The sequence below is a fragment of the Neofelis nebulosa genome, chromosome 13 (assembly GCF_028018385.1).
Source record: "Neofelis nebulosa isolate mNeoNeb1 chromosome 13, mNeoNeb1.pri, whole genome shotgun sequence".
Taxonomy (NCBI): domain Eukaryota; kingdom Metazoa; phylum Chordata; class Mammalia; order Carnivora; family Felidae; genus Neofelis; species Neofelis nebulosa.
Window position 1 is genome coordinate 66,579,047 of NC_080794.1, and position 27,632 is coordinate 66,606,678.

At 48.0% G+C, this 27,632-nt stretch overlaps 1 protein-coding gene across 9 annotated transcripts in view; it reads right to left on the minus strand.

The window, feature by feature from the left end:
* Positions 1 to 27,632, minus strand: part of SH3PXD2A (SH3 and PX domains 2A) — a 241,405-nt gene that overhangs the window by 151,831 nt on the left and 61,942 nt on the right. For 6 of the 9 annotated variants that reach the window (XR_009252561.1, XM_058697665.1, XM_058697667.1 and 3 more), the window contains one exon: positions 2,214 to 2,289. Coding sequence is in view for 8 of the 9 variants with exons in the window: in XM_058697665.1 (XP_058553648.1) it covers positions 2,214 to 2,289 (76 nt within the window). In the remaining variant the exon portion in view is untranslated. Of the gene's footprint in view, positions 1 to 2,213; positions 2,290 to 2,847; positions 3,089 to 24,815; positions 24,838 to 27,632 lie in introns of those variants that run through there. The other 3 variants (XM_058697668.1, XM_058697672.1, XM_058697670.1) reach the window with 3 other exon arrangements.

The following is a 27,632-nucleotide window of genomic DNA, read 5'->3' on the forward strand; positions in this document are numbered from 1 at the left end:
GACAGAGCCAGACTCTGGAGGGGAAGGTCAGGCAGGCCGTGTGACCCCCCAGACGTTGGACTCTGGTAGCAGCAGGACAGAAGACTTGCACTTCCCCCACCCCTCCAAGCCACCGTCCTTGGAGGTCAACTCCGGGGCCCCCTCCTTTAGGAGTGCTTTGCTGCCGTCCTCAGCTCACAATGACACACTCCAGACACTCAGAACAGCACCGTGCTAGAGAGGGTCACTTCCTGCCTGCACTGGTTCCCTGATTAGGGAGTAGACTCTGCCTCTCTCATCTCTCGTAGTAGCTTGAAGGCTCCTTAGATGAAGGCAACACAGCTACATCTTCCCTTGACTCGCCAGGCCATCCCAGCCCCTAGCCCCAGGTAACTTATCCCAGGGCCTGTCATAGGCTGAGCCCCTCACTGCAGACAAATGATGACGAGGTGATATTTCCCTGGAGAACTGGCCACCAGTGGGAGAAAAAGCCCATCCCTCTCGAGGAAATAAGCAGCTTTCATGCCCCAAGGCCAAGCCCACCTCTGATACCAGGGTGCCGCCCTGGCCTCATGTTGGCTCTGGGACACTTGTGTCCACAGCATCCCAGCTGGGCTCCCAGGTCCTTGGGGGGGCAGAGCATCTGGAGTGTACTGGAGCAGCATCTAAGGTCATACAAACCTAGGTGTTGAACATTCCAAATTTCCTCAGGACTCAGTGCAAAGCCAGGTAGAACATGGAAGTCCCCTCCGTTCACTCCTCGGCCAGTGACGGAGAAGCAGTCCTCTGCCTCCATGGAAGAAACCTAGGGGTGAGATTCTCTATACCCCCACTGACTGGTTCCAATCTTGCCCAAACCGTGGGATGTGGAAGGGCAGTTCTTCCCCATAGCTAAAGTGATTGTCTGCAATTTTAGCACGAGACTCACAGGACTGCCAGCAATGCGTGTTCTTGTCTTCCGCTGCTTTAGCAGATGTGGGTGTATGAGGACCACCTTTCAGAGAGGACCAACTCACTGAGGGCGGTGCCCCTGCATGTGTTTTCAAGTCACCAAGTAGGTGCTGACCACAGGCTGACGGGGTGTCAGAGAGTAATGAGACAGAGACCCCGCTCCTTGCGAAAGTCCCACTGACTTTGCCACTGCTGGGCCCAACAGCAACGGGGGCGAGGCCCACTGTAACCCAGCCCTGCTCACTGGCCTGGGGAAAGGCAGAGGATCTGGGGTCAGGTTTAGGGCAAAGAGCCCAGACTGGAGAAGACTCAGCTCTGCCACATTTATGAGGAGTTACTTAACATCTCTGAACCCTAACATCTTTATCCCTCAAGCAGAAATCAGAATATATACCTCAGTATGGACATTTGTATACAATAACAAAAAAAGCACTTTGTAAGCTATAAATTGTGCACCAATTTAAGACATCATAGCAACAGTAGATTATGACACATCTGGGAAGTTTTCCTCTAAATTATACATAATCAATTACCTTGAACATGTTCCAAAATGGTGTAGTGGTTAATGGCCTTTATGGCCAGAAAGACCCAGGTTCAAATCCTGACTCTGCCAACTCACAGGTTGTATTATGTAAGCTCTCAGAGCCTCGGCTGGATAATGTGCCAGGAGGACCCAAGATCAGACATGGGGAGCGTGCTTAGATTAAGGGTCTCTATGGTTACAATGGGATTAGTGGAAAGAGTTCAGCCTGGAGTTCTTCATCCTCTCATAGAAGACTTGATCTGTCTGTGCTTTCTGGAAAGAGGAAGCCAAAGTCCCAGAGCCTAAGAAATTGCTTAGAAGTTGCATGGCCCGGACGCAATAGAGGTGGCCTGGGACGGTGGGAGAGGTCCCTGTGGTGGCAGTGGCCTTCATAATCAGGGGCTTCCCATCTTCTGGGAAGTTATTAGTATGAAGATTCCTAGGCCCACCCTGTCTAGAATTTCTGGCTTAGTAGCCAGCCTTTTCTTCTTCTTCTTTTTTTTTAATGTTTATTTATTTATTTTGAGAGACAGAGAGACAGAGAGAGAGCAGGGGAGGGGTAGCGAGAGAAGGAGAGAGAGAATCCCAAGCCTTGACTCGGGGCTCAGTCTCACAAACCATGAGATCATGACCTAAGCCCAAGAGTTGGATGCCGCCGACTGAGCCTCCCAAGTACCGTGTAGCCAGCCTTTTCTCAGCCTAAGAAATACTTCTCCCCAGGTTGCCTCCCATCCCAACAGTGGGGCCATCCAAAGCTTACCTGGAAGGAAGGGGATGATTCTCTGCTTGGGGTCCTTCTGGCCACCTTCAATGGGAAACTTATCCAAAAGCTGCATCTGAGAAGCCAGACAGACAGAGGTACAGGATTCAGAAGACTGGAAGAGCCCTCAGAGTCCCTTCCCCATTCCACTCCACTGCTCCAGGGCCCCACTGCCCTCACACGGATGAGTGACACCTCAATCTCCTATTTCACAGACGATTAATAAACCACATGGGGCATGAGAGAGAGGAGGCCAGAGCTCTCTATGCATCAAAGGGGTGTCTGAACAATCTCAAGGAGGCGTGGGGGCATAGAGAGAAGTATCTGAAGATGCCCCCTCTTGAGACCAGGGTAGAGACCAGCAGGCTTTCCAGGCCAGGCTACAGGTGGGGTTTCCAGAGCCTTCCTTGGGCTCAGCTTCTTTCATATGTTATCTGCTAGGTGAGCCCTTTAGCCACTGGCCATCTCAAACCATCCTGGGCCAGCACAGGGGAAGGCCCCACCTGATACTTCAGACAGACCACCCACCTTCCAGAACTGCTCTGCGGAAACAGAACTCAGATGTTATTTTAATTATAAAACCAAACCCAGCCCGTTGCCCCCACGCGGTAAGACCCCCTCCTCCATTTCCTACCTTCCCACCCTGAGATTGCTGCTGTTTTTCCAGGGACAGACCCACCGGAAGAGTTTCCAGGGTTCTGGAGGAACAACTATTTTTTTCTTCTGCTATTCTGGGCTGAAATTCTGCATAAACTGGAAAAACACACAGGAGACAGGATGGACGAGGCCACAGCCCCTGTGTGTGTGGTTAATCTTCCTTCCAAGGCACAGGCTGAAGCAGAATGACCAGGGCAGGATCTAGCCCTGCTGCCCCAGCTGTGTGACCCTGGGCAAGGCATGGAAGCTTGCTCAGTAGGGCTTCAGGCCCCTCCTTGGTCAAATGAGGAAGATCAGTCACATGATATCCGAAGTCCATTCCTTCCTTCAGATATTTATTGAGTACCTACTTAGAGCACTGAACACCAAAAACATGGCCAGAAAGAAAAGCAACAAAGTCCCGGCTTTCAGGAAGTTTACATTCTAGTGGAGGGGGACAAACAGTAAACAAACAAATATGTACTGATAAATGTTATAAAGAACAATGAAGCAGGGTAAGGTGTTGGAGCACAACAGAAGTTGTTCCTTGGTATGGCGTGCTGAGAAAGGTCTTAGGAATCAGATGGCAATCTGGTAGAGACCGCAGGAGGTGGGGAAGCAAGCCACAAGGAAGGGAGAGAATGCTCCAGCAGGGGGAACGGGAAGTGCAAAAAGAGCCTGAAAAGGCCAGTGTGGCTGCTGTGGAGTAGAGCGAGCAGGGGCTGAGGTACAGGCAATGAGATCTGAGAGGTGGGCCGTATCACGGGGAGGAGAGCTTAACTTCACGGTGGTGAATGAGCCATAGGGTGGAAGCAGGATACCAGGCAGGAGCCTAATGACGGAGGCTTGGACCAAAGTGCCAGTATGAAGGTGGCGAAAGCAGTCCTGTGCCAGATTTCACACGTGTGCATGCACCTGCGCTCTTTCCCACCCACCCTACCCCTCACCCTCACCCAGCGCTAACACATGACTTCAGGATGCTCTCTTGCACAATCATCATCCAACACACACAGGCACGCAGGCTATTTAGAGCCCACACGTGAAGGGCGGGGTCATGGTCGGATTCGATTCAAAACAAGACAGAGACTGCACCATTATTAACTTTCACTTCCTGAGTACAGACTGAAATTTAACAAAAGCTGGCTCATGAGTTTTCAAACCTTAATGTTGTAAGTCTATCTCTCAAACATCTAATAAGTGCCTACTTCGTGGAAATATACCCACCGGGACACAACACTATAAACCTGTACTTAGGATTTTTTTCCTTAATTGATACATTTTCAAACAAATTCAATACCCAGTAGAATTCCCATTTTCTCCTTTTCCCATTTTTCTCGCCCATATTCTGTTCAGTACATTTTATTTCAGTATCCCATAAAAATTCATGTTCACTGCAGGGAAAAACCAGAAATTACAGAAGCAGTGGGTGATCAAAAGGAGAATGAGAATCACTCATAATTCCTCCCCTGGAAAAAGTGACATTAATGTTTTAGGGTATATATCCTTTCCACACATTCTTCCATGCATGTAAATAAAATAAGCTCCTCAACACTCTGACACTCTATAGTGAACATTTTTCCACGTCAATGAATACTTCCATATCAGCACCACCATAACTAACTGCAACCTAGAATTTCGGTCTTTGGATGTGCCATAGTTTATTTATCTACCCTCCTACTGTGAATATGTAGGTTGTTTCAGACTTTACCATAGGTAATCGTGCTAGAGGAAACCTCCTTGTCCATGTGCCTATGCACACTTCCTTACTACTATTTCTATTTTTTGTTTCATTTTGTTGGAATCTGTGCATATTTAGAGGTGCCTTAAATCTTTTCTGGAAGAAGACTGAGAATAAATTGATGGATAACTAATATGTAGAGGCCAGACCTACGGTCTCTCTGAGCAATGGCTCTATAGAATTTCTGAGGAAGAGTACAGAGATGTCTGAGAAGGAAGGCAGGCCCAGCAACGCGCCCTGGTGTGGAGTGGTCTGCCCTCACTGAACCGCTCTTGTCCTGAAAGACGGTGGCCTGTGCCCAACAAACTGTGGGATTAACCCAAGTTGGGGCTCGAAGAAGTTAGGCTCTAAAAACTTTAGTGTCCTGTCAGCTCTGACATAGACTTGTTCTCTGATTCCTAAGATTCTGAGACTCTCACTCAGTGCACAGGGAATATGGGGCCAACGGGAGTGAGTAGGGGGCAGGCAGGGTTCATGCATTCATTCCTTTCCTCCAAAAACATTTGCTGTGCGCTTCCTAGATGCCAGGCCCTCTGTTAGATGCTAGAGATAAGTTAAATTATAGTCTTTACACTACGAAGCTCACAATCTAGGTGTAGAGCAGGGCATCACACCTTCAACATGCGTATGATGTACTCACCAACCCGTGAAAAGGTAGGTTCTGATCCAATAGGTCCAGGCAGGGGCCTGAGAACCTGCATTTCTACCAAGCTCCTAAGTAATGCTGGACCTGCTGGCCCGTGGACCGTACTCACTGCACAGCTCTAGAGGTGTTCTGCCTATGTGACAGTCACTAGCCACGTGTGGCTGCTGAGCGCTCGAAATTCGGCCCATCCAAACTGAGATGTGTAGTAAATGTAGAATATACACCAGGTTTCAAAGACTTAGTGCAAAAGAAACGTGAAACGTCTTATTAACAATTTTTGTGTTGATTGTATATTGAAATGATAATATTTTGGATATATCATGTTAAATAAAAATACTTTTAAAATAATTTCACCTGTTTTATTTTATGTTTTTAAGTGGCTACTAGATAATTTAAAATCACACATGTGGTTCATATTATATTTTTACTGGAGAGGCTCTACTGAGGCAAGATGGTTCTCAAAGTGTAGTCTAAAGTCTGCAGATGCCAGAACCATCTTTGGAGGGGGGGGGGGGCGTGGTGTTAGTTAAAAATGCAGTTTCCTGGGCCCCATTCAGAAGTTTGTGAGGTTTTCCTGTGGTGCTAGAAATAGACAAGCAATTTCTGGAGTGACAGGGAACAGTGAGGATGTAGGAAAAGGATCCTGTAGGCTCTGAAGGGGGAGGTCAGGGAAGGCTTCCTGTAGGAGATGAAGCCAGCTTTGTCCTGGCAGAGTCACATTCCCTGGGCCTTCCCTGCCAAAGAGCAGTGAATTGCCTCAGTGGGTTCACGTGTCTCCTGGAAGGCAGGGGTCATCTAACAGCCCCGCAGATTTGAATTTCCCCTCAAAAGGCCTGTTGGAGGATGCTTTGCAGCTGGCCTCTCTCCACCTCCTCCTTCTCTAACACATTTTCTACTTTCCCCTCTCTGGCTTAGTCTGGGCCCTCCAGAGGCCAAGACAAACCCATCTGCCCAGAGTACTGGGTCAACGGGTCCTCTCCAGAGCCATGAGTGCCCAGCAGGCCTGCACCGCGCCTCCCCAGCCCCCAGGAGCTGAGTCCAGGCACACCTGGCACCAAACCCCACCAGCAGGGCCGAGCCACAGAGCCTCAGCATCTGCCCTCCCTGTCATCCCCAAGGCCCAGCGGCCAGGCAAAAAGGAAACACCAGCTGAAGGTGACATTTTCTCTGCCTACAGGTCACCTTTCAAAGAAAGCAGATCTCCTGGTTCAGACTCCAGAGCAAACCAAGCAAAGGCGGCCCAGCTGAGTTTACTCGGTATTGAGGGCTTGCAAAGCTGCGCGGTTCGTCATCTCCGTGCAGGCACAGTATGGCAGAGTGGTGGGCAATGGAATAAACATCTGGGCCATGTGTGATATACAATCTGAATGTCACCCCCCTCCCCATGCCCTCCCCCCAGGAAGCCAGGCGAAGTGGGTCTGTAGCCTGGTCAGCACCCAGGTTTCAGGGCTGGCTTTGACAGATTAAAACACTCACATGGAAGGCTGAGGGGGCTGCCTCGTGTGAAGAGGCCTGCCCAGGACTGAGTGCGTGGGCAGTGAGGCAGGAAGGCCCCGCCCAGCCTGGAGTTCGCTGCGGCCACCTTTTCAGGCAGGAAGTGGATTCCCCTGTCACTCCAGCAAGGGCTTGACTCAGCTGGAAGAAAAGCAGGGCCCACTGCCAGGGTCCTTCTTAGAGAGAGAGGTGTCTGGCTAATGCAGCTCTTTGCAGCCACATCAGAACCTCGCGGCGTGTGGAGGATGCTGGGCTGTTTATCTAAGGGGTGGATAGTGTGAGAGATACAGAGCAGCTCAAATCCAAGAGCTGGCCCAGCCAGGGAAGCTGACTCGGCAGCTCTTCTTGGGCAGGGTTGAGCAGCAATAAACACTGAGGAGAGAGAAGGGTGGGCCCGAGCCCAGCTGGGGCACACGTGTAACCCAAGAGGCCGACTCCTCACCCTTCCTCGAGGGTGGGGTTCCCGGCCACTCCCGCTCTGGAGCTCCAACCCTCAAGCCTTAATCCTGTCACCATTTCCAGTTCAGGAACAAAGGGGACATTACCACAAGAGGTGGTGGGTTTCTTAACCTCCCCTCAAAAAGAGGCAAGGCTACCCAGTATCACCGGGGACCATGAAGGATCAAGGGAAACCTTAGAACTGGTTTGTCCATTCTACTAACTGAGGGCTTACCAGTCCCTGGGTTAGATGCTGGGGACACAGCAGGTGGATCACAGAGACAGAGAGGGACAATAAATAGCAATACGTGTGGCTTTTCTTAAATTTCCCATCCTCTGTGGCCTGAAATGTACTTTCCCCTTCCCTTCCTTCACTGATGGCCTTATCAAGAGGCATCTGCTCTGGGAACCCTTCCTTGACCATCCCAGATGCAGGTCACCACCACCTTTCTTTGAATTCTAACAGCATTCCTGGTTTGCATTCCCTATTAGAGTACTTCACCCAGACTTTTGTGATTTTTTTGGTACAAGTTCATCACATTGCCCCAGAGGAAGCATACTTCCCCTTGAATGGTTTTGGTACCCTGTAGAAAATCAGCTCATCATAAGCATTTAGGTTTATTCCTGGACTCTCAACTCAATTCCTTTGATCTATACATCTACCCTTCTTGCCGTCCCATACTATCTTGATTACTATAGCTTTGCATTAAGTTGTTTTCTTTTTTGATTTTTTTTAATGTTTATTTATTTTTTGAGAGAGAGACATCATGAATGGGGGAGGGGCACAGAGAGAGGGAGACACAGAATCTGAACTGAACTCCAGACTCTGAGCTGTCAGCACAGAGCCCGATGCAGGGCTCAAACTCACAAACCACGAGATCATGACCTGAGCCGAAGTTGGATGCTTAACTGACTGAGCCACCCAGGCGTCCCCTCTTTTTTCTTTTTAAGTTTATTTATTTTGAGAGAGAGAAAGCATACACATGAGTGGGGGAGGAACAGAGAGAGAGAAAGAGACAGAATCCCAAGCAGGATCCTCACTGTCAAGGCAGAGCCTGATGCTCAAACTCAAGAACTGTGAGATCATGACCTGAGCTGAAGTCAAGAGTCAGGCACTTAACTGACTGAGCCACCCAGGTGCCCCAAGTTGTTTTCTTTTTAAAGGACTTCATTCTTCAGAACAGTTTTAGGTTTTTAGCAAAATCGAACAGAAAGTACATACAGTTCTCCTATATCCCTTGACCCCACACACTCCTGGTCTCCCTCACCATCAAAATCCCAGTCCAGAGTGGTCTATTTGTTACAACTAATGAAACTATATTGATACATTACTCTCACCCCAAGTCCATAATGTAAAGTAGGGTTGCTCTTGGTGTCATACATCCAATGGGTTTGGACACATGTATAATGACATGTATCCATTATGATCTATCATATAGAATAGTCTCACTGCCCTAAAAATCCTCTGTGCTCTTCCTATTCACCCGCTTCCTCCTAACCTCTGGAAATCACTCATCTTTGTACTGTCTCCATAGTTCCACTTTTTCCAGAATGTCATATAGTTGGGATCATATAGTATGTAGTCTTTTCAGGTTGGCTTCTTCTACTTCTTCGACATGCATATAAGGTCCTTCCATGTCTTTTCATGCCTTGATAGTTTGTTTTGGTTTTTAGTACTGAATAATATTCTACTGTCTGATTACTACAATTTATTTATCTGTTCACCTACAGAAGGACACCTTCATTCCTTCCAAGTTTTCATGACTATGAACAATGCTGATATAAAAATCCCTGTGCATGTTTTTGTGTGGACCAAAGTTTTCAACTTATTTGGGTAAATACCAAAGAGGGTGATTGCTGAATTGTATAGCGAGAATATGTTTAATTTTGTAAAAAATTGCCAACTGTCTTCAAAGTGGCTGTACCATTTTGAATTTCCTCCAGCAATGAACAAAGGTTTCCATTGCTACACATCCTCACCAGCATTTGGTATTGTCAATGTTTTGGATTTTCACCATCCTAATAGGTATCTAGTAGTATCTCATTATTGTTTTAATTTGCAATTCCCTAATGACATATAATGTTGAGCACCTTTTCATATGCTTATTTGTCACCCAAATACCTTCTTTGCTGAGGTGCCTGTTCAGAACTTTGCCTATCCATTAATCAGGCACTTCATTCTTATTGTTGAGTTTTAAGAATTCTTTGTATATTTTGCATAACAGTCACATCAAATGTTTGCAAATATCTTTTCCCAGTCTGTGGCTTGTCTTGTTATTCTCTACTATGTTAAGTTTTGAAATCAGGAAATGTGAGTCCTCTCCTCCAACTTTCTTTTTCTTTTTCAGAAGTGTTTTGGCTATGTGTAGTCCCTTGAATATCCATGTGAATTTTGGGATCAGCTTGTCAATTTCTGTAAAGAAGCCAACTGGGATGTGACAGGAATACATGGGCAGAATCTGCAGATGGATTTGCGGAGTGCTGCCATCTTAGCAATATTAAGTCTTCTAGTCCATGGACATGGGATGTCTCTCTCATTTATGCAATAACATTTTTGTCTTAAAGTCCATTTTGTCTGATATCAGTATAACCATTACAGCTCTTCTGTCTTCTAGTATAACATTTTAATTCCTTTAATGATTTTTTTCACTATATTTTTTAGTTATTTCTTCATAGTTCCCTAGGGCTTATGGTATACATCTTACCTTATCAGGATCTACTTTAGATTTATAACTTAGTTCCAGTGAGATAAAGAAATATTAATCCTATATAACTACAGTCTGTTTCTTTTTTTTGTACTATTACTATTATTATATATATTACATTTATATATGTTATAAATCCAATAATTGTTATAATTACTAGTTACAATTACTATAGCAGCCCTAGACTGGGGCCTGGGGGGAGAGGGAGCCCTGTGTTGACGGCTACATACATCAGCTGAGATTGGGTGGGGGTTGGGGGCGGTTGGGGGTCAAATGCCACAGACACTTGCCATTTTTACTGAAATTTAGTTTCTTAAATAAATGTTTCTCCATTTGCCATTTCAATTGTCTGTTTAGGATAATCTCCAGAGACTTATATTTAAAAAAAAAAAAGAAAGAAAAGATTTTCATCATTTTTGGTTGTTTCACTAGGGAGAGAGCTCATCATACAGCCATCCTAGAAGTAATCTCCTTTCATGTTTTCTTTCTGTTCCTCCACCCCAAAGTACCAGGCCCAGTGCTGGCTACCCATCTGGGGCAGGGGTCATCACACTAGTGTCTCGTGGCTCTCAAAATTGTGGCACAACCCTGAACTTACACATGAAGATATAAAAACCATGGATTTGAGACTGGAGAGCACCTCTAAAACAATTACTAGCGAATCCTTTTGGGGGGAGGTTCAGCAGGGTCCTCTGTTCAAATGAAATATCAAACTTCAATACATAATTCTTAGGGTAAAGAGAGCCTATCATTCCAGAAAAACTTGTTGAAAAGACTATCTTTCCACCCATTAAATTCTATTGACTCCTTTGTCAAAAACCAATTAACAATATATGTGTGGGTCTACTACTGCTGGATTCTCTTTGCTGTTCCAGTGACAGATTTATATATCCTGACACCAACACCATGCTTTCTTGATTACTATAGGTTTTTAGCTAAGTCTTGACATCAAACTTTTTCTTCTTCTTCAAAATTGTTTTGGTCATTCTAGATTCTTTGCATTTTCAAACACATTTCAGAATAAATTGGTTAATTTCTACAAAAGAAAATACGTAAATCCCCCCTGAAATTTTTAAAATTAGAATTGCATGGACTCTGTAGAGCAACTTAGGGAGAGTAGCTATTTAACAATATTGAGATTTCTAATCTATGAACATGGTAAACCTTTCCATTTATTTAGATCTTACCATTCATTCAGCAATGTATTGTAGTTTTCAATGCAGAGGTCTTGCACATCTTTCATTAAATTCATTTCTAAGTTTTAAAATTTCCTTTGTGATTTCCTTTTTAAAATTTTTTTCAAATGTTTATTTACTTTTGAGAGGGAGAGAGGATGAATGGGCTAGGGGCAGAGAGAAAGGGACACAGAATCCGAAGCAGGTTCCAGGCTCTGAGCTGTCAGCACAGAGCCCAAGGCGGGGCTCAAATTCATTAACTGTGAGATCATGACCTGAGCTGAAGTGGGACACTTAACAGAGTGAGCCACCCAGGCAGCCCCTCCTTTGTGAGTTCTCATTTGAACGTAGAGACCCAAGAAACTCAACCAACTTCAAACACAAGAAACAAAAGAAACTACACCAATTCACATCATAAACACATGACTCAAAATCAGTAATAAAGAGAGAAATCTTAAAAAACTGCCATAGGAAAAATATACATTACATTCAGAGGAACAAAGCTAATAATGATGGCAGCAGATTTCTTGTGGGCAAAAACACAAACAGGAAGACACGGAAAAGACTTGTGACATCTACGGGGCTCTGAGAACGTCTACCTTGACGACAACCATAATTCTGCTACACGTTTGGGAAGCTCAGTTGTGAATGAGGCCCAGCAGGTCCTCCACATCCACAATGCATAGATCTCTTCATCTGTAAGTTGGTGAACAAATAATTGACCATCCAAACCTGGAAATTTTGAGAGCGGAAGAGAATGCTAGGAATAATTATGTCAGGATAACAGGTGTAAAACAGGACTTCCAGGACTGTACTGGTGAATGGGGTCATGTGATTTTACCCTACCTCTGAGGTCCCAGCACCTAGCATAGGTCCTGGTAGAAAGCACGTGCTCAATAAATGCTTGATAGTAAAAATAACATTTATTGAGAACTCTGTGTTAGTCGCTGTGCTAAGAATTTTCACATGGCTTATCTCATTTAATTCGCATATCAACTCTTTAAGGTAAGTGTTATTATTTTCCAGAGAAAGAAACCAACACACAGAGAGATTAAATAACTTGCCCAAACTAGCAAGGTATGGAACTGGGATTCAAAGCCAGGTATTCTGCCTTCAAACCCAGTCTCTTGACTACCACGGTCTGAATGAATAAATTCAGTGCAAGGAAGGAAGGAAGGAAGGAAGGGAAGAAGAGAGAGAGGAAGGAAGGAAGGGAGGGAGGGAGGGAGGAAGGAAGGAAGGAAAAGAATAAAAACTAAATGATTATTCTCATATAGGTAGATGAAGTATTTGATAAAACTCAACATCCATTTATGATTTTTTTTTAGCAAGTAAGAAATAGGAGTAAACTTCCTTAATCTGAAAATGTTTATCTACCAAAATAATCCCTAGGGAAGAAACTCTGGGACAAACAAGAACATTGCCACTATCTCTACGTCTCTCCATTATTGTACTAATGATCCTTGCCAAGGCATTAACACAAGAGAAATAAATGAGAGACTCAGAAGGAAGAAGTAAAACCATTAGTATCCACAAGCAATATGATGATATATACAAGATCAATGAGAACCTTCAAGAGATCCACACCTTGGGACTTTGAAAGGTTCTAACACCCTCATTAAAAAGAAATTAACCCCCAGAAGGTATAAAAAACTAAGCCCTTTTAAAACAATTTTTATTTTATTTATTTATTTTTTTAATTTTTTTTAACGTTTATTTATTTTTGAGACAGAGAGAGACAGAACATGAACGGGGGAGGGGCAGAGAGAGAGGGAGACACAGAATCCGAAGCAGGCTCCAGGCTCCGAGCCATCAGCCCAGAGCCCGACGCGGGGCTCGAACTCACGGACCGCGAGATCGTGACCTGAGTTGAAGTCGGACGCTTAACCGACTGAGCCACCCAGGCGCCCCAACTAAGCCCCTTTAAAGGAGAAAAAAGGATGAAAAAGCTCTGGAGAAGGATGGTGGCAAGGGTTGCACCCCAATGTGGTTTGTACTTAATGCCAATAAACTGTACACTTAAAAAGGTTAAAATGGGGGGTGGGGCACCTGGGTGGCTCCGTCAGTTAAGCATCTGACTCTGGGTTTCAGCTTAGGTCATGATCTCACACAGTTCATGGGTTCGACCCCGAGTTAGGCTCCGCTCTGGCAGTGCAGAGCCAGCTTGGAAGTCTCTGAATCCCTCTCTGCCCATCCCCTACTCTCTCGCTCAAAATAAATAAACTTTTTAAAAAATCTTTAAAAAAGAAGTTAAAATGGTAAATTTCATGTTATGTATATTTTACCACAATTTAGAAAATTGTAAGTTTTATATTATGGATTTCTTACAATAAAAAAAAAGAGAGAGAGAGCGAAGATCTCCTGGCTTTATGGCATGGAAAACCAGCAGGGCATGGACATGAACTAGAGAGGAATCACTGAAATTCTCTCGTTATCAACCCAGGAGCAGCCACGCAAAGAGCACTGAGCACAGCACTTGAATCTGGAGTCTGGGCTCCAAACTTAACCAGCTGACCGAGTGACCCTTTGCAAGGCATTTATCCTCGTCTATGCAATGGGGAAGATGATGTAACTCAGGAGGCAGATATGAGAGCCCAGACGAGATGCTGGGGCAGGCGTGTTCTATAAACAGAAAGGGGCTGTGCAGGCATGAGGCTGCATGGCAGTTGCTCAGAATGTTCCCAGGATGAGGTCAGATTGAGGGTGGGTAGACAGGAGGGATCAAAACCACTCTTATCAAAACCACTACAGCCTTTAGGGAACAGACCTCACATATCCCAGAAGCAGCATCCAGGGAGAGAGACAGGATGCAGAGCAGAAACATCCATCCTGGTAAGGAGCTGCCTGGCATGGAGCATTTGGTTGCTGAGGATGGGCCCAGGCCATGCTGAAGCCAAAACACAGGACACTGGAGCACACCCCAACTTTGAGAGTGGGGCCCAACCCTGCTTCCAAAGTCCTTAACGAGTCAAAGACATCTTCCTTGACCATTTTTGGGAAAATATGCAAACCTTCGCTATCTCAAATCCTCCCTTCCCAGTCAAGCCTTTACCTTATAACATCCTATGCACTGATGAGTGTATTTCAGGAAGAGTGACTTACACTCATGGTCCCTGATCTGTTTGCCTGCTGGGAGAGCCACATGGACACAGGAGATTTACTTAGTACCATTAGATAGATGAGTGTCACCTTGCTGAGATGAATAAAGCCACAAAATGGAAGTTCAGGGCAGGATGAGATCGGTATGGCTGGGTGAGCAAAGCAGACCTTTCAGAGGAGGACACGGTACAGCTAGGCCTTGCAGAGAGGAGAGAAAGGCCTTCAAAAGGCAGGAATGGCAAATACAAAGGGTTGGCGTTGGGAGTGTCAGGATTGCTAGATGAAGCAGTCAGATTGGAGTGAACTGCCTTGTTCATGAATCCCGGGGAATGCTGCCATGAAATCTCAGAGAAAGTGGTGGGATCCAGGGTGGAGGCCCCTGATCATTTATTCCAGTGATTTGGGGATGACCACACAGTTGGCAGTGGAGCAGGATAAGGGCAGATGCCTGGAGTGCTACTCCACAGGGCAACTAGGGCATCCTCAAGTGCCATTGGAAATGGGACATGATGGAGAGACGGTGTCATTTCTAGAACTCAGGGATGGTGCCACATGTAGTGGGAGACTCTGGGGTGGGGATGGCAGGTGAGATGCTCCAGATGCCTGCTCAAGAAATAATACTAAACTGCTATCTATAGAAGCTGGGTCTGGTAACTTCTTGGTTTGGCATGAGTTTGAGATGAAAAATCCAGGACAGGGGAGGAGGCTGGCGGAGGGGGACTTCACTCTCTCCAGCCAGCTTCCCACAGATGCTGAAGACATTCTGAACACGTATTTAAAGACCACCAGTCTGAAGGCAACAGCAAATCATCAGTCTCTCCAGGGAGCCCACAAATGTCAATGTGGCCTTGCCTAATCCAAGGTAGCCTCTCGAGAAGCCACCGGCATCCTGTGTACAAAGACCATTGGAGCATACTGTTGAGAAAAGTTTCCTTGACTCCAAGTCTGACTCTGCAAACCCTGCACTAGGAGCATTCCTGCCCTCCCAGAGCTGAGATCTCAAGACTAAGGAGTCCCGGGAGTTTCACAAGTGCCCTGGCCTCCACACCCACTGTGACCAACCACACAGGGCAAGTGACCAGCAGGAACTGTCCGCTCAGAAAAGCCCAGTGAATTGATCCTCCCCTGCCTGCCTCTCCAGGCTGTTGTGAGAGTCAAAAAGAATTCAAATATTGAGCAATTATTATGTGCCACCCACAGGGTAGGTATTATTAGCCCTGTGTTTTATAGATGAGGAGACAGGTGCACAGACAAGTTAGGTAACTTTCTCAACAACACAAAGCAAAGGAGCGACTGAGGCAAAAGTGAGGCCCAGGTCATGGGGCTTCCCAAAGCCATGCATTTCCCCCTTGGAGGCTGGACAGCACAGAAAGGGTTGCCCAACTGTGTGTACAAGCCCCTTGTCCACATAGGATCCATACCTAAGTGTTTTTCTTTGGGATCCTTTCTGGAAAAACTTGAATGCTTATTTAAATTGGATATTAGTTTCCTATCACTGCCAGAACAAATTACCACAATTTAGTGGCTTAAAACAACACACATTTGGGGCAACTGGGTGGCTCAGTCGGTTAAGTGTCCGACTCTTGATTTCAGCTCGGGTCACGATCTCACAGTTTGTGGGATTGAGCCCCACATCGGGCTCAGTGCTGACAGTACAGAGCCTGCTTGGGTTTCTCTCCCTCTCCCTTTCTCCGTCCCTACCCTGCTCATGCTCTGTCCCTCTCAAAATAAATAAATAAACAACAACAACAAGAACAAACAGCACAAATTTATTTTCTTAGTGTTCTGGAGGTCAGAAGGTCTGAAATGGGTCTTCAGGGGCTAAAATCAAAGTGTCAGCAGCACTGTTTCCCTCCCAAAGTCTCAGGGGAGAATCTGTTTCCTTGCCTTTTGTAGCTTCTAGAGGCCACCTATATTCCTCGGCTGGCAGCCTCTTTGTCTTCAAAGCACATCACTCCAAATTCTGCTTCTGTAGTCCCAGCTCCTTCTCAGACTCTCCTGCCTCCTATTCTCTGTTTCTGAAGATCCTTACTCACATCTGCAAAGTCCCTTTCACCATTTAAGGTAACATCCACAGATTCTGGGGATTCGGATATGGCTATCTTTGGGGGCCATTATTCAGCTATCATAAGCCCCACCCAAAGCAAGAGTAGCTATAAAATCACAAGCATATAATGTGTGCATGCATGTGTGTGTGTGTGTGTGTATTCTAATGTATTAGCTTAGGGCTGCTGTGACAAAGTACCAGAGACAAGTGGCTTAAACAACAAAAATGTCCTATCTCAGTTCTGGAGGCTGGAAGTCTGAGATCAAGATGTCGGCAGGGTTGGCTCCTTCTAAAGGCTGTGTCCAGGCTTCTCTTCTAGTTTCTGATGGCAATTTGTTGGCAATGCTTGGTGTTCCTGGGTTGGCAGAAGTATCAGCTCAATCTCTGTCTTCATCTTGACATGGTAGCCTCCTTGTGTGCATGTCTAGATCCAAATTTTTTTTTTTACAAGGACACCAGTCATTGGATTAGGGGCCCACCCTACCATACTATGACCTCATCCTAACTAATTACATTTGCAACACCCCTATTTTCAAATAAGGCCACATTTGAGGCACTGGGGTTTAGGACTATAACATCCGAATTGGGGGGGGGGACACGAAAGACTTCAACCCCTAACACCTACACACACTGAAACAATATATAACCATTGAAAGATAAAAGCATGTGCCCACACACCACCAAAGGTCTCTTCCTGAATTCACAGTGGGACCTACACACCATTTTGAAAAATGTGAATAAGAGTAACCAGTGGTGCATAGCCAGTCAGATCTGGATTCAAATCGATTTCCTCATCTGTAAAATGAGGACAGTAACAGAACCTGCCTGATGTGATGGGCAAGAAGAAACAACGTGTGTAAAGTGCTTAGTACAGAGTCTGGCACAGACTAAGAGCTCCAAACACATTATCATTACTGTTTTCATCATCCCTCTTGTCATGGCACCAGCCTGGGTCCCTAGTGCCTGGCAAAGCTCGCTCCAGCCCTGAGGTCAAGGAGGCAGCAGGGAGAGTATGGGGACAGACAGGCCTGGCTATGAGCATCTAGGGGCCCTAGGGGAGCTGTCCAGCTGGTGTGCGTGGGCTGGGCTTGGGGAGGAGGCCTCCAGCTTTTCCAGCAGCTCATCAGGTGCGTGGGCGCTGCCTAGGACATGTTTGACATTAATGTGGTGGGGTCTGGGCAGATAGCCCAACACCCGCGGCAGGATGTACACAGAGCAAAGAAAGCAAAGGCATACGGGACGGAGCTATCCCAGGGAAACCTCCTCAAGTCTAGAAGGTGACCAAACTGGTGGCTATATCTGTCTCCCCCCGAAACTACCCTGTGGGCTCATCCCATGCACCACCCCCCGCAACGCTGACCCACAGCCTTGGGAGAAAGAGCAGGGGATGGGAGTCAAGAGAGGAGGGTTCCAGTTCCAGCCTGCTGAGGCTTGTGGGTGACTATGGAAGTGAAGTAGAAATACCTGTCCCGTCCCCATACGTGTTGTGAAGATCCAAACAGAAGACACATGAGAAAGTGCTGTGAAATGCCAAACACAATTATTCCTACTTAACTTTTCCGAGTCTTAGTCTACTCATCTATGAAATGGGGTCAAGCCTATTTTTCTCCTCCTCATTGGCCGAAGCAAAGTTGAACAGAGAAAATATATCTGCAAAACGCTTTAACAGGCACAGAAGAAACCAGAAGCAGTCGCCTCTCTCAGTACTGTTTTACCATTACTAATACTCTAGCTACTGATGGAATGCTTGAGCTCTGAAAGGTCAGAATTCCAAATTATTCCTTCCTAACTAGGTGACCTTGGCCAAGCCGCTTAACCCCTCTGGGACCCACCCCAGCCTCTAGGGGTGAGTAAAAACAGGCGCCCATGGTCATGTGTGGATTCAATGTGGTAACACGGGTGAGTGTGGTACTTGGCTTGTTGTAGGTGCCTGATAAATGGGGTCACGTTTTTTCCAGGTGAAGAGACTCCAGTGCTACCTTCCTATCTCTTTATTTTTTAAATACACCTTTTAAAAGTTTATTTATTTCTTTTCTGAGAGAGAGAGCGAGAGCGAGCGCAGGAACAGGAGAGAAAGAGGGAGAGGGAGAGAGCGAATCCCAAGCAAGCTCTGTGCTATCAGTGCGCAGCCCAATTCAGGACTCGATCTTGTGAACGCATGAGATCATAACCTGAGCCAAAACCAAGAGTCAGACATTTAGCCGACTGAGGCACCCAGGCGCCCCTACCCTTACAGCCCTTTCTGCTTCTGGGAAGCTGCTCAGGGCCATCAACCAGGCTACTCCACCCTGACAATGGCTGAAAGGACTTCAGAGTCTTTCACCTGTAACTTCATAGGCCTCACTTCTTAAAGCTCTTGTGCTTTGTCCCAATGTGAGATCGCTCACGTTCCCCTTGGCCAAGAGGGAAGAGCATGATGGTAGGGCAGCTGACCACCTGGCAGGCTGGTGGCAGACGGGGCAGGGTCAGAGGGCGGGATGCAGTCAGCTCTGAGCCTGGCTTCAGGTAGGAAGGGTAGAGCTGCCCTGGGGATAGAGCCTGAGGCGTGGTTTCCTCTGTGGAACTGGAGCTTACCCCAGCCCCTCCCAACACCCCAGTGTGTCAGTCCTCCTCTACTTGTGACCTTGCTTTCCTCTTGTCTCCAGGAAAGTGTGCAGCTGGAGGGGCAGGGTGCTAGGCCCAAGACAGGGAGCACTGGACAGTGTGAGGGGCAGGGCTGGAGGGGTCATCTGAGACTGAGAGGAAGAACCTGGAGTTCCTCTTCCAGGCAAAAGGGAGCCCTGGAAGATGCTGAGCAGGAGTAACCCTGTGGAAGTGGGAATCTAGAAAGATAAATCTGGCCAGTACATGGGATGGAACTGTGGTCAAAGACACATCTGTGTGTGGGACAGACTGCCAAAGAAATCCGCCTCCCGACAGAGGATGAGGCCAGCCTAAGATGAGCCTGCCCATACCGGTGTGTGTGTGTGTGTGTGTGTGTGTGTGTGTGTGTGTGTGTGTGTGTGTGTATGTGCGTGCGCACGCACTGTGATGTGTGTGTTTTCCAGCAGGGTACTGGCTGAAATTACCCTGTTCCCTCTGGGAGTCGGGTCCCTATCTATCCCTTGGCCTCACCAGAGACCCTCTCAAGATTTCTAACCCCTCATGTACCCTCAAGCTGCCTGACACTCCCCCCTCCCACACCTACCTCCGAGGACCATCAACAAAGAGTGAGAGGACCTGAAGAAGGTGAAGAGGGAAGGAAAAAGAGTGGACTTCCTCCTTCTGACTGACCTTTTTCTGGCTGAACCACATGCTCAATTTTTTTCATCCTGATCATCCCTCTAAATGGCCCAGAACTGTGGTCCCCAAAGCATCCTAGCCACCATAGGATCAAAATCTGGCCAAAGTTTGGAACAAAGATAACATGTTCTTGGCAGAGATGAGACCAAGGCAGATCTTTGGTGCTCCCAGACCCCGGCTGCTGTTCAAGGCAGTGAGAGTCCAGAGCTAGTCCCCAACACACTCCCTTGACATGGCTCTCCCTTGGACAGAAGCCAAGTGGGATGCTTCTAATAAAAAATCCAATGTCCTTCCCTTCTTCCATCCCTTTCTCTGAGCTTCTCCTTCCCATTTTGTTAGAATACAAATGGGTGAGGGTACTTCCAGGTGTACCTTCATCTTTCTCCACCCCCACAAAGTCTTGTGCAAATGGAAAAAACAAAAGAATAGGCTGAAGAAGAATGCTGGAGTCACCGGGCAGAGTCCAGCTCTTTCCTGTGGCCTTTCCCTGGTCAGTACGGAACCCCGGCTTCCTAAGAGCTCACCTCTCCTGTGCTTGGGAGTGTTTTTGGTCAGCACCAATATTGCCTGGGCCATCCTAAAACTCAGGGAGAGTGCTGAAAGCTTCTTCAAAGATGCTGGAAGCCCCAGCAAGATCCTGGGCTGTCAGGTGGACCCAGCAAAAGCCAGGCAGGCCCAAGGAGTTCTGGCCAGGTGCACCACTATACCTGGTAACTTGGGTAGGTCACCTGCCCATACCCCCCAACTTCCTCCTCTATTAGAAACTTCACAGCTTAAGAGACCAAAACACATGAAGCCTCTTTGAGGTTCCAGTAAAAAGAGTGCTAAGTTGCACCATCTCCCAACACTGCTATCATCTCCCTTCCCATGGTTTTATCTCTGGCTTCAAGCCATTTGTTGGCTCTCTGCCTCCCAGGAACACACACCTATTCATAACCTCTGCTCGAAATGACCTCTCAAATTATATGCCCTGCTACCACTGTACATCCCCACACACTGCATACACTGCATGGCCTGCTTGCAATCTTCCCGGGACATAAGATGCCGTTCTGCACCCATGCTGTTCTGGGCCTTTGCACAGAATGCCTCACCCCATGTGATCTCTTGCTGTCAACATCTCTGAGGCCTTTGCACAGGCTTATCCTTCATTTACCCCCTCCTCTAGATTGCCTCTGTAGTTCAGTCATACTTCTAGAACTGTACTTACCACTATATTGTGATTATTTGTTGATATACCTGCCTCCTTTCAAAAGCTTGTATGCTTCTTGTAAAAAACTGTTCCTTGAAATGCTCACTTTCCATCATAGTATCTGACTAATAGCTGGGCACACATTTCCCAGCCTCCCTTGCTGAGAGGTATATATAGTCATGTGACTGAATTCTGACCAATGGAATATGGGCAGGGATGATGTGCGTCCTCTCCATACAGCACATAAAATATCCCTATAATTCTCCACATTCTCTTTTCCCTCCTGTGCTGATTGGATACAGAGATCCATGGTGGGTGGAGTCCCCAAGATGCAAGAGTCTGGGTCCCTGAATGACTACCTGGAACACAGCCATCCAGGAACCTGTTTGGGTCTATGACATGAGCAGGAAAAAACCCTCTATTTTAACGAGTCACTGAGAGTTTGTTACACAGCATTAGCCTGTCTTAACTAATACAAAGGAATTCAGTCACAGTCCAGTGAACCAGACTGAAAGAGGGAAGACTTAATACGAAATGCAGAACCGCCCCCCTGCCACCCAATCAAGTCAAGCATCACATCCCCTATATGAATGAACTACTCCCAAAGCCAAGTTGTCACCCCTGCTTCCCCCTACCCTATCCACCAAATCACACACACAGTATTTAGAATGCCAAGCACTAAGGAAGGGTGGCCTAACAAGGGTGGGGATTGAGGGCTTGCTAGATGACCTATAAAAGTCACCTCAGGTGAATGAGCCCCAACTTGAGATCCTAGTTCCACAAGTTTGTAGAAGGCACACAGAGACACAAAGTTGAATTGCAGGGAGGGGCCTTCTCCTCCTCACACAGGCATCTATACCCCTGACATGTGACCTTTAAGCTCACAGGAACATTTCCAAGGATGCGAATACACCACCTCTGTGGCAGCCCACACCACCCTTGGCAGCTTCTGGCAAGTGCTGGAACAGTGTTCCTCATACAGAGACCCAATGCCCCAGGCCAAATTCCCATGTGGTCACAAAGGCTGAGACCAAATGGGAGAAAGATCCCATTTGGACACAAAGGAAGAAAAAGAAAGAGAAGGACTTCAAATGTATCCTTCCAACACTCTGTGCCCTCACTACTCAAGGTGTGATCTAGAAACCAACCCTACTGTCGCCTGAGAGCTTGGTGCAAACGCAAAATCTCAAGCCCCAGGCAGGCCTACTGAATCAGAATCTGCATTGCAACAACATCTAAGTAGTCTGTGTGCACGTTAACATTGGAAAGCCCTCGCTGTTCTTCGCTATAAGCATTCCAGCCAAACTTGAGCAGTGTTCCCACAGCAAGCCCAGCCTATATGCAAAGATAGACACACAGGAGAAGGAATGGGAGCTAAACCATAGAGCTGGCCTTTAGAAGGGAGGTGCAGGCCTGGCACCCCATTCCCAAAACTCAGCACCAGCTTGCCATGCATTCATGTATTTATTCAACAACAATTTCCTGAATACCTGCTATGTGTCAGGCACTGTCCTGGGCCCAAGGAAAACAAGCTAACGAGCTGGCAAGGTCCTGCTCTCTCAAAGCTCACACTCTAGTGGGGAAGAGACAGTAAATGAGTAGACAGAGAGTCAAACACGATAATGACACCTTGTGATACGTGTCCTGAAGACAAGAGAATGTGACAATGTGACAGGACTGGCAGGCTCTCTGAGGAAGTGGTCAAGGAAGGCCTTTCTAGAGGTGTCATGTGAGTTGAGGCCAGAGTGCCCAGGAGTCAGCTGCCTGAAGATCTGGGGGAAGAGTTTCCAGGCAGAGGCAATGGCAAAGGCAAAGGCCCCAAGGCAACACTGTGCTTGGTGTCCCAGGAGCAAGTGGGTGAGTAGTGAGCTAGAGCCAGCAAAGCAGGGTGCAGGGGACAAGTCTGGAAGCACAGACGGGGGCCCACGACCCAGGGCCTGGGGGCAGGGGTAAGGGGTTCAGCATGTGGATTCTGGCCAGCCCTGCCCAGTCTGCATCCTGGCTCCCTCACCTGCAGAGACGGTGGTTCTACGGCTCTACCTCCATCCACCTTAGCTCTCAACTATACATCCAAGAAACCCAGGTATTCCAAACTGGCCTGAAATGTCCCAGCTGCACCAGAAAGATATACATTGATGGACAGAATCTCAGTTTTGAGTCCTTCTACATTGGGTAGATCTCATGGTCTGTCTCCCTGTCTTGGCCCCAGTCACTGCAGGATGGAAGCAGGAGCGTGCATGGCCCAGCACCCCAAGGGGCACACACAGAGGAGTTTCCCCCCACCCTCCTACTGGGGCTCCTCCTCACAAGGTTCCATGACGAAGAATGGAGCCCATCCCCTCGAGGAGCCAGAGAGGCTGGCCTTCACCAGAGATGCCCTCAGGAGACCAGCCAGCACTGTCTCAGTAGGAAGAATGGCCGCTTGTCGCATGCCAGAACCATCCTGTCTGCGCACATCTTAACTCCAGCCCATACGCAACCTCCTGCTTCATTTTCTGGTTTTTTTTTTCCCCTTAAGTATACCCGAATGTGGTCCATTTAGCCCTAGGGACACCCGCCCCACCGCACCCACCCTATTCCTAGCCTCCGCCTCAGCCCACCACCAGCACTGAGCTCAGACTCCAGCGTGGCTGAACTGGCCACCGTGTTCTGCTGGGCACCAGATAAATGCTCCCCAATTAGCAGATGGAGCCAAACGCAGGCTGGCATTTAGGGCCGTCAACTGGCCAGCCCTACAGCATTCATTTGCCGCAGCTTAGAGGTGCCCAAGACCCTTCTGTGGCTGAGAGGATGTTCCCCTAGTCCAGGTTGGACAGACATGGGTCCATGGAGCTCCTGCCCTCCTCCACGGGGGCCAGGGGCAACATCAGGAATGCCACCATCCCAGCAATTCTCTGTAGTTGCTCCAGACTCCGTGGGGAAGGCTTCCTGGGCCTCATCTCCTGGAAATCTCATTTCTCTGAGGTAGCTTCTGCACTGAGAGCCATTCTGCAGATGAGAAGGCGGAGTCTCGGAGGCTAGGTTATTGTTTGGGATCACCAGGCTGGTAAGAGGTGGGGCCGGTGTGCACACCCACGTTAAATCTGTCTGATAGCAAAGCTTGAGCTTTCCATCACCATGAGAAACTGCCCCACTGGGAGAGCGAGGAATTTGGCATCAAGAATCCCTCAAGTGCGGGGCACCTGAGTGGTTCAGTTGGTTGAGCATCCGACTTTGACTGAGGTCATAATCTCATGGTTCTGTGAGTTTGAGTCCTGCATCGGCTTGCTTCTGTCAGCACAGCCTGTCCTCTCTCTCTCTCTCTGCCCCTCCCCTGCTTGTGCATTCTCTCTCAAAAATAAATAAACATTAAAAAAAAAAAAGAAAAGAATCCCACAGGCTCTTTTGGAGAGCCTGATGTCACCCAACTGTGGAGGTCTCTGAAGAATCTAAAACCCTTTTTTCCTTAGCTCCAGCTAAATTGAGGATAAAAAGGAAACAGTGTTGATTCTCCAGCAACTCCTACAATGACCTGGTCTGAGGGAACAACCCTGAGATGCAGGAATCACAGCCCCTAAAATCACTTGGGGGGCTGAGGTCCAGCCAGGGCGGCAGGGAGCTGATGAGGGGGGGTCACTGCAGCTGGCACCCCTGGGTCACCCAGCTGAAGGAGAAAAACAGTCTTCCCTCAAACAAGCCCATAACCCAGGCTCTGACAGCTCCCCCTGGCTGTCCTACATGCCTAGTTCCACACCAGTCAAGAGCAAAACCAACTGTTGCCATGGGGCGAAGGGGTGTGAGTATGCCAAGGCCTCCAGCCCAGCTCCGGGAGGCACTTTGACCAGCCTGCCAGGGTGCCTAAGTGTGTGCAGGCCTGATGGCAGTGCTCTATACTCTGGGTTGCTCGCTCATTCCGTGCCTTCTGCCCTACCCCGATTATTCCACCAGCTGGTGGCTCCGGGTTAGGCCAAAGCTGTGGGCCTGGGTTTTCTGCCCAGGATGACGCTGACTTTTCCCCGTGGGGGTCCTCTGTACCAAGCCCAGTGCCGGGAATGCAGCTGGCACTCCACCAAAGGTGCCAGGATTAACTTGAAATTCTCTCCTGAGGGAAGGGAGAGACTTGGTCACAGCTGAAGGCTCCAGGCACACACATCCACACTCACAGGACACTCACCTGGCCACCACCAAAGACCTTCCTTCCCTTCATTCTCCAGTTTGGAGGGGGACACTGTCCCCCACCCACTCTCCAGCCAGCTTTCCTGCTGCTTATCCGAAGGGGATACAGGGGGTCCCGGTGGGGGCAGAGCCGAGTTTTCTAGGTCAGACCTTCAGGCCTGAGGCCAGAGGAGAAGGAGGTGACATAGGCAGCATCTACACTCAGGGCCTTCCTGAAGTACCACCCGAACACACCCTGACGTGACACCTTCTGCTAGGAAAACAGGGTGCGCAGCTCTAAGCGTTCATGTAGACAGTGTAGCCTGACTCAGATGCTGTCTCTGGCAGAACCAGGGTGTGTTATCCGACAGAGGTAGGAGGAGGTGGGCGGGACGTGTGGGCTGAGCTCCACCAGGATGCAGCCGACCCTGTGAAGGCAGGTCTGCCGTCTGACTGTTCTGGGAGTTCAAGAGAAGTCTTCTGCTCTCTGCACATGCATCTTGTCCCCGGGGAGGGTGAATGACCCCTCTCCCTCCGGGCGATTTCTTGGTGATGCAACAGGGCGTTCCTGCCCCCCTCAGCCAAAAACTGAAAGAGGACTTCTGGATAGAGGCTAGAATGACCTAGAAGCTAGGGTACCTGAGTTCTAGTCCTGAGGTCACTTAATGCCCTTATAATTTGGGTAAGTCACTTCCCCTGCTGGGGTCTCTTTCCTCATCTGTTTAGGAAAAGGACTACATCAGAGGGTAGCCAATAATTTTCACTCAAGGTGCCTTTGCCAATGGACAGGTAGTCTCTTCCTGAAGGTATCTGGTTTTGGTTTATTTTTAGAAGGACTCTGAGACCATGTCTGGGCTCATGGTCGATGAGCAACGACTGCCATGGGCAAAGGATGGGAACATGCCATGACCAATCAATGATGTCTGCTGTGGGCATGAGGCTGGAAAGTGGCAGCGTGAGTGCCAGACATGTATCATCCTGGTAGGTGATCTCCAAGGGCCTTCTAGTTATAAACCACAATTCTACCCCTAGTTCCCCAGCAGACATGGTTAACGCTGGTTGCCAAGCGTGTACCTCCCATATTCTGATATTTGCACACAGCTGATTTCTCTCCTTGAAAGAGACATTCTCATCAGTCCTGCAGGACAGTTACTGGGGGAGCAGGCCGCCTCCTAAACTCTCCATCCACCCATAGTCACAAGACTTCACCCAGAAAGTGAGAGACAAGGAAACAATGCCTAGATTTAACACCCAGAAGACATTCCAGCTTTTCTTACAATTTTCCCCATGTCTACAAAGGAGCTTCCCCACTGTGTGAAAACCCCACCAGGGCACAGCGGGAGTATGAATGATCAGCAAAGGGCAGACTGAGATGGCTCCTGGCTTCGTGGTGCACTCACAAGAGAGGGTCTCATCTGAGAGGGCCTATGTCCACTGAGCACCCTAGGAGGCATGTGCCTGGATCACTTATACATCATTTGCTAGGAGCACCTTTGCAAGTGTATGCAGATACCAAACACGGTGCTCGCAGATGCAGTACTCATCAGTACAAGAAGAGATTAGTTTTCCAAGCATACCTACAGCATGGTGAGTATCCTGCAACTCTGGGCTGTTGCAGAGAGTCAGATAAACTCCCCTCCTCTATTTGTATCCAGCTGGAAAGTTCTCCTGATGGCAGGTTCCAGCAGAGCCCAAGCTCTCTCTTCTTATTTCCCTTTACACATAGAAGATGTGTGAGGCTGTCTCCCACCATCCCCCACCCACCATGACTCTGCCCCAAGGCCACCATCTCTCCCCTCCACCTCTCTTCGCCTGCTCTAGACCTGTGAGGCCTCCGTGCACATGATTATTCCTAAAACCACAGGGTTAGGGAAACTGCACAAGAAGGGGGCACTGGCAGGGTACGAAGTAACCCCAGGGCTCCAACCCAGTGGTAGGTAAACAGCTTTCTATCCTGAGCTGGCCTCCAGGTAACATTTCCCCAGGCTCTCCTCTCCCAACATTCCCCAGGGAACAGATACCCCCAGCACTCCCCTAACCCCACTCCTGCAAACAGCACAGCCTGCCAGAAGAGAAATCAAGAGAGAGAGGAAGCTGGTGTTCACCCTCAGGCCACAGGGGCAAGATGAAAGGCAGTAGTTAAAGCAGGAGCCAACTCCCGGAGGGGAGGGAAGCCAGCCATAGAATTCCCAAAGGCTACTGGAATCCCCACAGGGTTCCCCTGGAATCCCCCGGTGCTCCATCAGGGATCCAAAAGATGCGTCTTTCCAAGAGCAAGGAAAAACAGTGACCAATAATTACTTGTTTTCCTAATAGTGTTGCTGGGAGAGAAAGAGCGTTGGTAATCACTCTTTGGAGGTGAAAAGCTTTATCTAGGAAATGCTTAACACTGCCACCTGGCTCTCCTGTCTGGAGGCAGGCTGCACCACGTGGTGAGAGTGGAGCCTGTATCGGTGGGGCACAGGAAGAGACATCTGCCTGCAGATGGGATGGGCATCTCTACCTATTTTCTCTCAGAGTTATGTTTCGGAGGGTCTAACTAGTGAGCTTCCAGCTTCCCCATCCAGAGTCTCAATGCTCGTGGCTAGTGTATGAGTGTTCTTTACACGGATTACCTCATTTCATTCTTAGTATTACCCCATGAGGCAGGTATTTTTGTTATCCCCATTATACAGATGAGAAAACCGGGGTGCAGAGAGGTTAAAGAACTCACCAAAGGCTATATACTAACAGTATATCGCTAACAATGAGGGCTGGACCCCAGTCACCCTGGCCCTGGAGTACCTGCCCATAATCCTTGCACCCACAACCATGCAGCCCTTAGTGTGTTTGGTCG